Genomic DNA, 14,521 nt, shown 5'->3' on the forward strand with positions numbered 1-14,521 from the left:
TTATAATTAGACGTCAGAAGTGTTGACTTTCATATCATCTGCTGTACATGAACTGTTTGATTAATGGAATATAATTTAAATGAATTAACAAATAAATCACAGTGTGTAAATGCTTATTCATGTTCTTAGTGAGAGCAGTTAGCTCATTTTTATCTCAGGAGATGTGGTTAAAAGCCCTAGAAACCCCTAGAACCAACATACTATCACTACAAGTTCATGGAAATTTTATTGCCTGAAAGATATTTATACGACATTTTGTTAAACCTGTGGAGCATAATAATGCAAAAATGCTTCCTCCTATTTCCAACAAGAATCATCTAGTTTGGGGAATTTGCAACGATAACACATTTCACTGTTGTCACCAGCAGCAATCTGCCTCATTCTCACTGCTATTTCAAGATACCTTCTAGAACTCTGTTGGACTACGAATGTTCGGAAAATGTAAAAAATTAGACAAAAGTGAATAAAAAAGTTAAAAAAGTAAAAAAAAAAGCTCCACCTTGTGACCTTTTCTACTGTCGCAGATATGTGTCACTTCTCTCATGATGTGATCCAAAGTGTGAAAAGCAAGTAAGCAACTTTTCTGTATCTGGGGGTTTTAAGAGGAAACGTAATTGTGACACACTGTGGTGAAAATACTGTAGCTAGCACGTCCACATCTGCCATTTCTTTGAACAAAGGAAGGAAACTTATGTTACCCTGACACTCCAGTACGAGTCCAGTTCAGCCCCCACCTTAAAGTGGTCATAACGAGCCTGCCCGAGGTTGAACGGAACAGGTTTCTACTCTGGAAGTCATCCAGTTATTCACTACCGTCATCCAAATGTTCCCCCTGCTGCCTCTTCACTACCACCAGGATAAGCCTCAAACTACAGATACTAATAAAGTCACACTGGTTAATGGCAGCTTCCTTCTTATGGTAACAGTTGTTACGGTTGCTGGAAATTTTTTAAGCTGTGATTGTACTTTTAACGCTTACGAGATATTAATTTCAGGGACAAGACTAAACCGACTAGAGCTTTCATCAAGTGAACCTGACTTAGTCACACAATCCATTTCTTTTACATTACCGAGACTACGCACGCTTTAAGGAAACCTCATAAAATTATAATTAAAGCAAGGAAGCTTTTACATTTAACTGCAGATGTTGTACTTTATTCAGCAGATGCAAAAGCTACAAGCAAACAATAAATTAAAAAGATAAAATCATCAATACAAGAATCAGCCAGAAATGTCTAATCTTGGTTATCATTCATTCATTTTACTCACAACCTCCTTGGTGTTTGAAGAATAAGGCTGGATGAAGAGTGTGAAAATCAAAAATCTTCATTGTTGAAAATCTTTGTTTGAAGCTTGACCCCATCATTTGTTTCTCTCCTCCGTGTTGGAGTCTCATCTCCAGGCCCAATGGCCTAACTGCCTGTGGCAGTTTCACCTAGTTAGACAGATCCTGGATGTCCCCTGTTGGTCTCGGTGGACTGCTGGGTAAATCAAAAATCTTCATGCAGACTGACAGACTATTCACTAGCAACTGAAAGATCCGTGTCAACCAGCAAAATCCTAAGGTTTTCTTACTCTTTTTACTGCGTTAGGTGATGCTTACTTTGCAGTTTTGATTAATCAGATTTGTACTTCCATCATGTGAGTTTGTCTGTTGCCATGCAGACTTTAGGAGGTCAGATGGACTGGTCAGTGCGTGGACTTTAGTTAAAGCCTACGTGACACTTCATATCATCCTGCTCCAGCCATGACTTTCATTTCTCAATTTAATTCAATTCTAATCCAGGTACCTCCGTTTCCAGGTACCAGCCATCTGTTCAAGCAGTCTTTCTGGTGCTTTCCTTCAGCTTTCACTTCCCTATTCATTGATCTGAGCACACAGCGTATTTTAAGTCTTTCGCAGATTAACTTCTCACACACTTTTATATACACTGGTTTCTTATTGCAAAACAAACTTTGCCATAACCACATTTTATTTATTACAATAAGAATCACATTACATTTACTATAAAATAATTTCTTGTTTAACTTTACTTCTTAATGAATAGCTTTACTTTTACATGGTTGTAATCAATATTTCAAAATCAACTTTCTATGTATTCTCCATCTCCGCTTGCTGCTTGTTCCACAATGCTGCTCTTCTTCACCTTTTTCTTTCACCTTTGGTGGTAAAATAAAAATAAATCAATTTACCAGCTCTGGTTCATCTTGGACCCGTTTAGGCTGCTCTCTAAATTCTTCCTCTATATGGTCTTTCTTCTGGTTTGACTGCCTTTCACAGGTTTCTTCCACATATTTTTTCCTCTATTTAGCATCGATGTCCATTTTTCTGGGCTCTTTGACCAGAACCATCAATATTTGTTCAAGATTCCATTAGTTGTTCATGTTTTACCCAGTAGTTACCAACAAACCAAAAAAGCACTCAAAGCACTGATAAAGCAAAGGTCTACAACCATACTCGTGAAACAAGGAGAAAATTGAAAAAAAGAGAATAACCTACAACCTGAAAGGGATACGAAGGAGTGTAACAACATTCAGCACAATCCACTTTAGATCTGACTTAAAACCACAAATGTCAGGCTCCTGATGGTGATCAAAAAATAAAATGACAAACCATCCGATAATAGTTATTATTATACTATAAGAGTTTTTTTTATAATATTACAGCCTGGAGGACACTTAGTGCTCATGGTGAGAATAAAATCGTCCTGGTAGAAATGTAATACATTCAGCAATCTCACATAAGCACTTTCAGTTTGCCATCACATCACTTTGACAAGTCCCTCTGGCACTAACTGTGAGGAGTTACCGGTCTGGTTTTAGTTTTTAGTTTGTGTCCAAATTACTGTAAATCCTCTGAATGCAGTTCCAGGGGCATTTTCACTATGTGAAGGCACATGGTACTTATGCATTATGAGGAGCTGAAGACGATCAAACACACGTAGTGACCAATGAGGAGGCTGGCTGAAACACCTGCTCCAATCTGTGGCCTCTCTGCTACAGGACAGAATCGTACACCATCTGTAACCACTGTTTGTTGTTGATTTTCACACTTTGATACACAGGACGTGGTCTGACGTGAAGCATGGCTGTCTGAAAGATACCTTCCCCTGCCTTGCGGTGAAAATAAAAGCCACCGCTTTGCTTTTTGCTGACGTGCTAGTTTTACTTTATGTATATTGGCATTTTGTTTCTTTTAATTTGGTTTGTGGAGTGCCCAGTCTTTTGATGGTGATGCAGTATAGTAGTCAGCAACTGGATTTCCCCACTACAATTTAATATACGCTATAATATAAAACTTAAGTATTTTGCAACAAACCTTCATGCACAAAGACGGCTCAAAATGAGAGCAAACCTTAACCTCAAGCATAACCTGACACACTAAAGTATCAATTGTTACAGTGCTGTGGATTTGCACTTCATTATATTGTCCAGGCATTTGTATTATTATTTTGTCCAGTGCACAGACCCTCCATGAATAATGAACCTACCTGTTAACTGATGCTCTAACAGGAGAGTTTGTTGTTTATTAAAGGTTAGCAGCAGTAAAACATGATTTCACTGACATTCAACAGAACGTGGATAATGTTCATGGGCCCTAAAAGTAACTGTAAGCAAATTCATTATAAGAGTTTAGTAAGTAAGTAAGACACAGTACTTTTGAAATTCATTATGTACAGGTGTTTTATTAATTTCTTCCTATCTATCTATCTAGACTTAAAAGGTATTTTGGAAGAATTGGAGCAACTTGGTTAAGCAATGTTATCTAGTTTGTTACTATAGCAAACAATGTCCAAGTTCCATTGTGAATAAAACAGAGAAAGAGCTCTGTCATCACCACCAGGTGAATATGACTTTGTAGAAGTAGTCGTAGCTCCGTGACAGGAAGCTCTTCTCCATGACGTGAGCCTCGATGCTCACCCTGTAGCCCTGACTCTCGATGTCCATCTTTACACAGTCCAGCAGGTCTTTAACGGATGGGACGGCCTTCCAGGGTCCGAAGGTCACAACCGACTCCTTATCTGCCTCCAGGCTGTTGATGGCGTTGTCATAGAAACCCAAATCCTCCTCCGTCCGCAGGACACAGATCAAGATGGTGGAGTGGCGGGCAGCGATGGCCTCGGCTCTTGCGATTCGAATCAGCACCTGCATTCATCCACAGCCAATGAGATGATGTGTGAATTGTGGTCAAGAGGAAAATCGGTGGCTGATCTTAGTCACTATTTGTAAATTTCCACTTAACCATCGAGTCATTGCAAGTTCAGTCGCGAATCCTAAAGTATTTCAGTTTTGTTTTAAGTGGATCAAAGAGTGGGTTCTGCAAACTGCAAACTGACAGTTGATTGTAGAATAACTGAGCCTGTCAGAGCTACAGTAGGAGATCTGCTGATTTTTATTATCTAGATTAAATGAAAATATTTGAATAAATTTGCCATTGAAATCGGAACAAGCGTGAATGACATCAACACAGCTGTGAAGATTGTTGCTAACCATTCCCCTCCAAACAAAATGGCAATCACGATGAGCATCAGTCTCATCCTCAATTCCAAGGGCTCTAACTAGAGAAGTGAAACCATAATGGTAATTTATTCTGAGAACCGGAGGCTGATTGCTGCAATGCTGCTTTAGGTTACATGAGTGAAAAAAAGCTAAAGGTACATCTCAATTTCTGCAAATAGCAATTTTAGCTCTCTTCTAGAAAAATAAATAACTCCCTAAATAAGTTTTGACATTGACAAAGAGGTTTTTCACTCTTAAAGAGAGACTTAAACCACATAAAAACAAGAGGGGTTAAAGGTGTTGGGTCAACCACAGTGTAGAAAGACCCCAGTGAGCTTTGCAGTAGATTTTTTTACAAGCGGTTTGTTTTGTGTTGTCACCTGGTCAGTGAGTGAAGCTGACCTCAATGTTTTCTTTGTAGTGTGGGACTCTGGAGAGGAACTGCTGCCTCCCCACCAGCTCTCCAAACAGCCGAGGAGTTTCTTCCAGACGTTTGATCAGTGGTTTGATGTTGTAGTACACTGCCTCCCTGTGAACCTGCAGAAAACACACACACACACACGTAAGTACCAACGTGAGTTCTGGTGACTGCTACTTTATTAAGTGGATTGTCGAAAACGACAGGACTCAAACCTCCTGGATGTTCTCCGTGGGCATCTGCTCTGACCTCAGGAACTCGAGGACACGTCCAAAGTGTGAGCCATCGCGGTCAATGAAGTAGCGTCCCTGTGGGTCAGTGCGTAGTTTCGGCTGTCCGGTGAACAGCTCTGCCAGCTTGGAGTCGGGGTGTTTCCTGAGCGTGCTCACAGAGGTGCTGAACAGGTGACCACCAACATTCAACTGCACAACAGGAGTGTGCTGAGGAGAAAGATCAGTCTTGTCATTTCTGTCTTAATTAGGCTTGTACACATGCCTGAAAACACACATTTAATTTGTAGTCATGGAGATGCAAAATCAAACGTGAAAATTTGAGTATTGATATTCAAATGTTGTTATACAGCTGCAGGTTATGTTGGCTGATCAGAGCTGGGCGGATTTAGCAGGACGAATGAGGTATTTATGAAAAATGAAAACAGGAAACATTAGAGCTGCAACTCTCCCTGCTTTTCATTATCCATTAACCTGGTGATTATTTGCTCAATTTATTGTGTATTCTTAGTAGGAATTTATATTTAGCCCTTTGAGATTTGCTACAAATGTAAAGCGCATTATAAATAAAAGCTATTATTATTTTACAGAGACTAACTTGACATTAAATGTCTTGTTTAGACCAAAATGCATATTCTTTTGCTTTATTCTTTTCTGAAAGGAGCATGTTGACTTTAATTTAGAAGAAGCTCCAACTGAGTGACAAAACGTGTGGAACGTGTCATGTATGTTTACTATTATTAACATTTAATTTTGCAGAACTATTAAAAACACGCCTTCACTGATTTTGAACTTGCTTCTTATGGTACTAGTTTGCATAGTACATTTACATAAATGCCTTTAAACGTCCCTCTGACCTTATATGAAAATATCTCTCTACATTTAGCTGACCAAATGCCTCCAGATGACATCACGTGAAAGTATGAAGTATACTATGAAGTTTACTATACTATGAAGTTTGTAATTATGGTCGACATGCTTTTCCAGATGACATGATCTGAACTCCTAACGATGAAGTTTAAAAGCATTAACGTACATTGATGCCATAAACTAAAGCAAGTTCAAATTTGGTGAAGTCGCTCTATAAATTATAATGTAAATATAATTATAGTGAAATAGTTTGTACTGACATCAAAGTAACACAGCAGCACAGGCACTTTAACACATGCACTATGTGCTCAGTAGCTACACGAAGGGCGTCAGTGTGACTCATCTGTTGATTTACTCAGGTTGATAAGACCACATACCTCTGCTGTCCTGTCAGAAAATCACTGATGTCTGCTAATCCTGAAACGCCCAGTTAGAGCAGCAGGGACAGAAGGTTTACGCGAAGAAATCTCTCATGTTAAATTCAAGGCCACGGCACAAAAAGAGTTTGTATTTTTCCCAAAAGGGATGTTGGTCATCCAAGTGCATGCTTGGACTGAGACCCCCTTTTGGGCCTAAATAGCTTCCACTAGGCCCCGGAACTGTTCTAAGTGCTCTGTTGAGGGGGAAATATGGCCTATTTAAAACTGTGTTAGATTACATTTTACTGCTTTTGTATATAAAAATATTTAGGGGCTTTAGCAACCTGTCTGTCTAGTGTTTGCAGTTTGTATAGTCACAGTTATGTTTACCCCTCGCTTTGTTCAGACAGTATACATCCTGCCCTTTTGGTGTCAGTCAGGAGGTCAGTTTTGTCTGTGTTGATGGTTACAACATGTTTTGTAGTTCAATTTTTTTCATTTTAATTTTTTTTTAAGTTTTGCCATCCTGTGTTGGGCCATCTTAAATACTGACAAAATTAGGTCCTAATATTTTTTTGGTTTTTGTTGCATTTTGTGTAAATACAAACCCACTTTTTTGGGGTCAAGCCCGGTCCCTGAAGCCTTTTTTGTTGACACCACTGTCTCAGTTTTTCATCAGTGGCAAAAAACTATTTGTATTTTCCTTAAAAACAAACAAGGAAATCCATAAAAACATAAATAAAAGAAACGCTTGGCCCTATAGGGACTGTCATATAAAAACAGAAAAACGACACCTGGTTCACGGTTTAATGTGACAGATCTCACATTACAGTGTTGGATAATTATAGGCTGCAGTTCAGTAAATGTGGACCAGCTTTTGGGCAAATACCCTGGGGCACTAGTACAAGACATACTCACTTCGTCCATTTGTAATCCATCAAAAGATTATGCAGAAATATAATGTTTATTGTCATAAAACTGTACTTTTGCTTTGGTATATTTTAATGCTAGTACTTTTTAACTTTAAGATTCCAATGCAGAGCTTTTTCTTGCAGTAGAGCATTTCTACACTGTGGTAATTACTTCTTCCACCTCTGTTTCTCACTACACTATATTTATTGGACAGTTACTTTACAGATTAACAATTTAGACAAGCAATTAGTGAGTATTTGCACATCAGTGATAAATATTCAATAAGTTCTTCCCATGTCTCCTAAATATTGTATTTTCTACTTACAAAGCAATGGAACACAAAGTACTGCACTCAGAGCTGTAGTGAAGTAGAAATAACAGCATTGAAGTAGTCAGCGCACATTTCACCTTCGTCCAAAATACTTTAGGAGTCTTAAATGTACACAATTTCGGCATTATTATTACTCTTTTTACACGTGAGTTATGCAGGAAAAGATTCCTGTCTTCCCCGCTGTTTAGTCCCTATGCGCTTCTCGGCAGGTGGATGATTGGCTCAGCTCTCGCGGCCCCACCAAACATTTAACCTAAAGTACAAAAACAACGTAAGTCTTCTTACTGCGGTTGCGGGTGTAGACGGTTTCTGAGACGATTTGTAGTCCGGCAGACTCATCGTGTCTTCACTGTTTGTCCGAATGGAAGCTGAGAGATTCTTTTTTTTTCTTTAAAAAAAAAAACACCTTTTCACAGGTAGGAGCCTGGGGGGCGTGTCCTAACCCGGACCTGATGTTTTAGTGCTGAGAAGATGAGTCACTGTGTAAATTGTTAGACCACATTCTGGCACGTGCGTGGTCTCATGTTTACGGTTATTTAAATATTTATATTCACAGACCGACCTAAAACATATTTATTCATTCACGGTGAGATGCAGTATATTGTTTAGGCTCCTGACTGTGTACATGAACAGGAAAACATATGTAACTGTTGTGTTTCAAATATGTATGATAACAAGATAAAAAATAGAACCATACATGCAAGTTAATTAAGTTTAATGAAATAATTGTCCATATTACACGGCTGCTATTTTACACAGAAAATGGTCTGTGTCACATAAATCGGCTGCTTTTCTGGAGCCATAAAAAGTAGCAGAGTGAAACATCCAACCTCTTCATGCATCTTTCCACGTCTGAGTCACTTTAGTCCAGTGCAAATATAAGGAAATAAAATATTTACAGGTGCATCTCAGTAAATTAGAATAAAGTGGAAAAATTCGAGGTAAAATATTTTAAGCCTTTTTGTTTTAATCTCAATGATTAGACCTGAGAGCGCATGATAATCAAAAATCCTGTATCTCAAAACATTAACATACAACCTAAGATCCATCAAAAATAAATTAAAAATATAGTCTCACTGAAAAGTATTTTAATTCATGTAATCACGGGCTAATTTGACCTCGACGCACTGTGGAAAATGGAAACCATGGTAACCATAGTTAAACTCACATGTGTAGTCTAGAATGTTTTAATTTATTAAAATAACAAAATTACTTTTCATGGTATTTTAATCTGTAATAGCTTGTCTGAAAACATGTAAGCTGCTGTTTAATGATTAGAAAACATAAAAAGACATGTCAGATAATGTATAAAACCAGCACTAAAAGCACTTAAGGCAAAAATACCCAAACAAATCGAGAAGTTGACTTGAACAGTAAAAACAAGTCACTCATGAGAAAGGGGGGGTGGGTGGTGGGGTGTCTTCTTTAACATTAACATAAAACATCTTCAGTCCATAAAACATTGCAACTTTTATCTCAGTTATAAATATATTGACACAAAGATGGACTAGACATTTATTTCAACTGTGTCGTCCTAATTCTTCCTCACTTTGAGACAATGTGAACACCATGTATAACAAAATGACCACAACACGTTTAGTGTATTTTCCAGATTTTATTTTCATTTTTGTACACAAAAAGCTCAGGCTCTATCTTCCATCTAATGGATGGCTGAAAACCTGCAAAAGACAGAACAATCTGAATTAAAAACCCAAGTGAATGACAAGAAACTGAGCAAAGTAGCACCACTGCTGTATATAATTAATGGCTTCAGCCCAAGAAAAAAAAAATTTTTAGTTGAAGGAACATTTCTCTTCATTTTTGCATCTCTACATTCACCGTTCCTTAATTATTTTAGGACTCGTTAACAGTATCTGAACTACTTTAACCCTTCTCAGACAAATGCCTCAATGTCTTCAACTGAAAAAGACCTCCTGTTCTGAGGAACTGGAGCTGAACCACAGAACGTGAATCTGAACCAGTAACCAACAGAACCAGTGAGAGTCCCGTTCCGACTCGTCATCGTTTCATCACTGAAGGGATAAGAGCAGCAATGTAACCGGTCTGTTAATTGTCTTTGCTGTATTATTATTGCAGGAACATTCAAATTACATGGACGGAAACTGGCATTTGTTTACCTACAATTATCAGATGCTAACAGACAGACATGTCAAGTCTGTGTCTGTCTGTGCTTTCAAACAACTTTTAACTCATGCAGCTCAGTTGGCTTTTAGGAGCATTACAGAAATCACAACATCAAAAATATAGTTAACTATATTAAAGAAACTATGATTCTGTAGTAGCTGTTTGAACAAATACATTCTTACTGCAGTACCACACAGTTTCAAAGTTTACAACAAAAAAATGGTCAGACAAACTGTTTACATTTAAATATTTCTAACTATTTTCCTAATATTTCTTATTTCTTCTGGCAAAGTCTTCCATAATATGAACAGAACAGCATTATAAGAGGCTCAGAGAGGAGCAGGGATTTCTGCTTTATTATTACATTTGGTAGCTTTTTATTTATTACAAATTATAAAGCCAAACATGCTGTCTCTTACCCTCTTATGCGGTGGGTACAGGAGCTCCCTGGGGCATGACTGGCACCTCTGGCTTGGCTCCCTTCTGCTCAGACATTGGTGTGGTGGGCAGGGTCTCTTCCTTGGGCTCCACAATGCTGACGTGGTCGGGCAGGGGCTTCTTAGGGCCAATCTTACCGCTGGGGTCCCAAGGCAGCATGATCTTCACCTTGATGCCCAGCACACCTAAGGATGACCAAAACATGCATTAATGTCAGCAAAATCTGAAGCCATCAGCTACAGAGCCAAACCAAACCTGCGTCAAGCTCCAGATTAAAGACATTTAACAAAAAGGGGTCCCCCCCAAAAAATTCATAATGTTCAAAACAGAACTAAGGAGGTGTGAGTTTTAATGCTGCCATTGTGGTTTTGGTAAATTTGTACTCACCCTGCCTTAGCAGGACGTGGCGGACTGCTGTGTCGACGTAGTAGTTGACTGGGTCTCCGCTGTGGATCATCAGGCCATCTACAAACTTCATGGACTTGGCTCTCTGACCCCTCAGCTTGCCGGACACCACAACCTCACAGCCCTTGGCACCGCTCTCCATGATGAACCTCAGAACACCATAGCAGGCCCTGAAAGAGGAGTGGAAACAGAATAGTTTTGTTACTGAAAACGGACTACTTTGCTCAGGTTAGTCTAATGTCAGTCAGGTTCCTCTACTTTAACTTAGAGGTACTCTTGTTACTACTACTTTAACCCTTCTCAGACAAATGCCTCAATGTCTTCAATTGAAAAGGACCCGAAGTTCTGAGGAACTGGAGCAGAACCACAGAACGTGAACCTGAACCAATAACCAGCAGAACCAAAGAGTACTGTTCCGACTCGTCATCGTTTCATCACTGAAGGGAGAAAAACTGAAACTCATCTTGAAACATAGATCCATACTGAGACCAGTTTCTATTGTGAGCTCTACTTGATATTATTAAGTCACTTGCAGCTTTTGATGTGAACGCCTGACTTTTTAAAGTGTTTTTATTCTTATCTTTATATATTATTTGTTACCTAAATACATAACCCATAATGAGTATATCAATGTTTAGTTCACAACAAACACAGGCCAAAAACAGAACTACAAGCTTCGTCGGAAGCAGCGGTTCCACAGACTGTCATCAACCTTGTGTTTAGCATTAGCATTGCTCCGGATCAGAAAACAGAAGCAGGCCTGGCTAATAGTTCCTTACCATGTTGATATGCCATCTCCACAGCCTTTTGATAGGGAGAAAGTCAACTGTAGTGTAGGTACATGGCTCTAAAACCAAACTATACAAATATACGCTTCTTATTTCTCTCACTTCGTTATAACTTAGAATAAAAGGACTAGAAGAGCAAACAACCAGCAAAACATTGCAAGAATTTGATTGGAGCTCAACAGCTGTCACGTAACTCCGTTTTATGTAACAATCAAGTCTTTGTATAAGCCTTTTTAAACACCTACCCTAATTAAAGCCACATTTATAATGAAGCATTTTTTTTTCTGTAAAAAAGCTAATTCTTTTTATGAATGTATACGTAATATAGTAAGATGAGCCAAAAAAATGGTGCTGATAAATTAAGTATTTCTGAATCAAAGTTTTTTCTGTTTTCATTTGTTAAAAAGATAATGGCAGAACTCTTGCTTCAATTTTAAAGGTCATTTAAAAGTTTAAAGTGGGAATTAGTGCCATGTCAGTTTAGATAAATAGCTGCAACAATAAATCCAGAGTAGGTGGAGCACATGTTGAATTAATTTCACTGATTGTATTTATTTCACTGACCATAAGTCTCTGCTTACCTACGCACAGCTAGGCCTCCCAGCAGCTTGTAGCGCAGAGACTCAGCCTGAGCGATGGCACACAGACCACGGGTGGCAACTTTCTCAGCATACAGCTAACACAAAGAAAGAGTGGAGACAGTTCAGTCAAACAAAGTGCATACAGTGTTTAACTCGCTTCTGACCCTTTGGTGAATCACTAGCTGAACATTTGTGTCGTACTAGATTCAAAACATACATGGACTCTCTCTGCTCCGTACACCACCCACACATCCCGCGTTCAAAAAGATTAGTGATGAACAGAAAATGTAACTAATACTGTTTGAAACAATAATAAACATTTTGCCCAGATTCTGGGAATTTTGCATGATGACTTGACCCTTCTCAGACAAATGCCTCTATGTCTTCATATAGAAAGGACTTGCTTATCTGAGGACCAGATCAGAACCACAGAACATGGACCTGAACTGGTACCCTGCAGAATCAGACTCAGCCCTATTCTGTCTCGTCATCGTATCATCACAGAAGGGAGGAAAATTGTCTACTGCTTTTTTCAATGTTACCACTGAGGGACAAATAATTTTTTATTTTTTTTTTACATGTTATAAAATATAAACTTAACCAAATTGAGTGTTTTTACATCACTGCTGTGACTGATGAACCTTTACTACATGTCAGCACAACTGTAGCAAGTCCACAACTTGGCATACCAAAACATTCACTATATGTTGTTCCTTTATTATTGCAATGTTTGAATTCATCCTGGTTTGCTTACCTCAACACTGCCCTCGGGGAAGCCAAACCTCTTCTGGACCACAGCGGTCAGCTCTCTGATACGACGGCCCTTCTCTCCCAGAACATTCTGGGTCCTAAAAACAAACACATTTCTGGTTACAGTGCATCCATGGGTGTAAAAGTGCAGCTGTCCACAGTGCCCAGTAAAATGTTTTGCGGTGCTTGTGTTCAGTTTTGTCATACTGCCGAATTTTACTAACATGACAAAAGTAAGAAAAGACTTGCATGTTAACATCATTTATGTTATTAATCATGTGAGAAAAATGCCGTGTATGACGTCTCAAGAAATTGGGTCTAATGACAAACTCTCTACTTGTGTCATGCATCCCTATCTCTTCAGCATTAGGAAATCCTACATATGACATTGAAAAGCAACATTTTGACAGATCTGCAGCCTTTAACATCAGCTATTGCAAAAACCATAACATTAAATCAAATATACGTGCTCACCTTGTGGCCAGAATAATGATCTCGGTCCTGGTTGGAGTCACACGAACCTCCACACCAGAGTAGCCATCCTCAGCAAGCTCTCGAGTCAGGAACTCGTTCAGCTCGGCCTTGAAGATTCCGTCTGAGACGAACTTAGGACAGAATGGTCAGATTTAAATCTCAACAACCAACAATTACCACGAGAAAAACATGTGGGTCACAGCATTTCTGTAGTAAAGCAGGTCACAGAAACTTCAGTCTAACAGCACAGTTCATGTTTCAACTCTGGATGCCCAACTTATAGCAGACACAAGGATATAGTCAAAGCTGGACAACAAACTACAATATAGCAAGTACTTTGCAACCCTAGTACAGTTGAATGCTAAGGCTAAAGCATACAATCTAGATGGGATCAACTTAAATTATTATCTCATCTTCACAATAGCTGATGGTCCAGGGGAACCATTTACTTTATATTTCGTTATCCCTCAGTTAAACAAAACTCAAATCAGGCATGTTTTAAGGGGGTTCCAATGTCGGCGCTGTGTTCTTTTGTATTAAAGTGTTTAATCCCGTCGTTACCCAGCACGTTTTAAGTGTCTACCTAGCAAGTTTCCACTCGGAAGCTAGCTCATCAGCTAATCCAAATAACGTAACACGTTTAACAGGACATAAGCAGAAATATTTTACAAATTTTGAAGCCCAGCAAAAAGCCTCGTAACACAACGGCACACGAATTTTAAACAGGGTTTATGTCTGCAGGTGCCGGGTTATTTTAACTCGTCCCAGCCGCGGCGGCCAGAGCCATGTTATCTTGCCAAATGAGGAGGACGTAGCGCCGGGAGCATCTGGATTAATCCTCTCTGAACCGGAGGTGGACAACCTCGATTAACAGCGAAGCGGCAATGGGGCACACATATCCCAACATACACAATGTCATTTTTATATAAATACACTGTCTGTGTCAGTAAAGCACAGATAAAATAGTGCTAACCTTCCTCTTCTTAGAGATCTGCACCGCCATCTTCCAATAGGCCGTAGACAGGAAAGGACCGTCAGAGGACGCGGAAATGCTTTTATACAAAAAGGTATAACTTCCGGTGATGTTAAGTCCAGGTTGCTGCTGGGATTTGTAGTTTATTTCTGATTGCTCTATAAACCGCTACAGGGAAACGTAAGACAGTTGTTGTTAAGTACATTAGTTGTATTCAAGTACTGCTATATAATTACAGTACTTTTACTTTTTGTGCAAATGTCCTTTCTGCTGTTTTACACATTAACAGCTAATATATAGCTTTACTTACTGACATTTTAATGTACTGTACTATAATGTATTGCTTC

General features: G+C 38.9%; 2 protein-coding genes and 3 non-coding genes across 5 annotated transcripts; all 5 read right to left on the reverse strand.

Moving 5' to 3' along the window:
• Window positions 1-1,271: 1,271 nt before the first annotated feature.
• kctd14 (potassium channel tetramerization domain containing 14) lies at window positions 1,272-8,043 on the reverse strand. Its single transcript, XM_067506985.1, has 4 exons — window positions 7,906-8,043; window positions 5,134-5,358; window positions 4,903-5,037; window positions 1,272-4,146 (listed from the first exon to the last, which is right to left on the reverse strand). The coding sequence occupies exons 1-4, from the start codon at window positions 7,957-7,959 to the stop codon at window positions 3,835-3,837; spliced, it is 726 nt and encodes a 241-aa protein (XP_067363086.1). The 5' UTR covers window positions 7,960-8,043; the 3' UTR covers window positions 1,272-3,834.
• A 1,172-nt stretch (window positions 8,044-9,215) lies between these two features.
• rps3 (ribosomal protein S3) lies at window positions 9,216-14,255 on the reverse strand. The gene is made up of 7 exons (XM_067506986.1): window positions 14,175-14,255; window positions 13,202-13,332; window positions 12,732-12,825; window positions 11,978-12,072; window positions 10,591-10,778; window positions 10,185-10,388; window positions 9,216-9,299 (listed from the first exon to the last, which is right to left on the reverse strand). The coding sequence occupies exons 1-6, from the start codon at window positions 14,202-14,204 to the stop codon at window positions 10,189-10,191; spliced, it is 738 nt and encodes a 245-aa protein (XP_067363087.1). The 5' UTR covers window positions 14,205-14,255; the 3' UTR covers window positions 9,216-9,299; window positions 10,185-10,188.
• LOC137129591 (small nucleolar RNA SNORD15) lies at window positions 9,510-9,659 on the reverse strand. The gene has a single exon (XR_010914749.1). It is a non-coding gene; the product is annotated as a small nucleolar RNA SNORD15 (small nucleolar RNA).
• Window positions 10,904-11,051, reverse strand: LOC137129590 (small nucleolar RNA SNORD15). Its single transcript, XR_010914748.1, has one exon. It is a non-coding gene; the product is annotated as a small nucleolar RNA SNORD15 (small nucleolar RNA).
• Window positions 12,336-12,484, reverse strand: LOC137129592 (small nucleolar RNA SNORD15). Its single transcript, XR_010914750.1, has one exon. It is a non-coding gene; the product is annotated as a small nucleolar RNA SNORD15 (small nucleolar RNA).
• Window positions 14,256-14,521: the final 266 nt, after the last annotated feature.

Source organism: Channa argus, chromosome 6, assembly GCF_033026475.1.
Source record: "Channa argus isolate prfri chromosome 6, Channa argus male v1.0, whole genome shotgun sequence".
In the NCBI taxonomy this organism is placed as follows: Eukaryota; Metazoa; Chordata; class Actinopteri; order Anabantiformes; family Channidae; genus Channa; species Channa argus.

Coding starts and splice junctions, on each gene's coding strand:
- rps3 (XM_067506986.1), bottom strand. CDS start 14,204: ATGGCGGTGCAGATCTCTAAGAAGAGGAAG. Junction 10,779..11,977: donor GGAGGCCTAGCTGTGCGTAG/GTAAGCAGAGAC, acceptor CTCCTCTTTCAG/GGCCTGCTATGGTGTTCTGA. Junction 10,389..10,590: donor CCACGTCCTGCTAAGGCAGG/GTGAGTACAAAT, acceptor GGTCATCCTTAG/GTGTGCTGGGCATCAAGGTG.
- kctd14 (XM_067506985.1), bottom strand. CDS start 7,959: ATGAGTCTGCCGGACTACAAATCGTCTCAGAAACCGTCTACACCCGCA. Junction 5,359..7,905: donor CGTCTACACCCGCAACCGCA/GTAAGAAGACTT, acceptor CTTTCTCCTCAG/CACACTCCTGTTGTGCAGTT. Junction 4,147..4,902: donor ACTACAAAGAAAACATTGAG/GTCAGCTTCACT, acceptor GGATGAATGCAG/GTGCTGATTCGAATCGCAAG.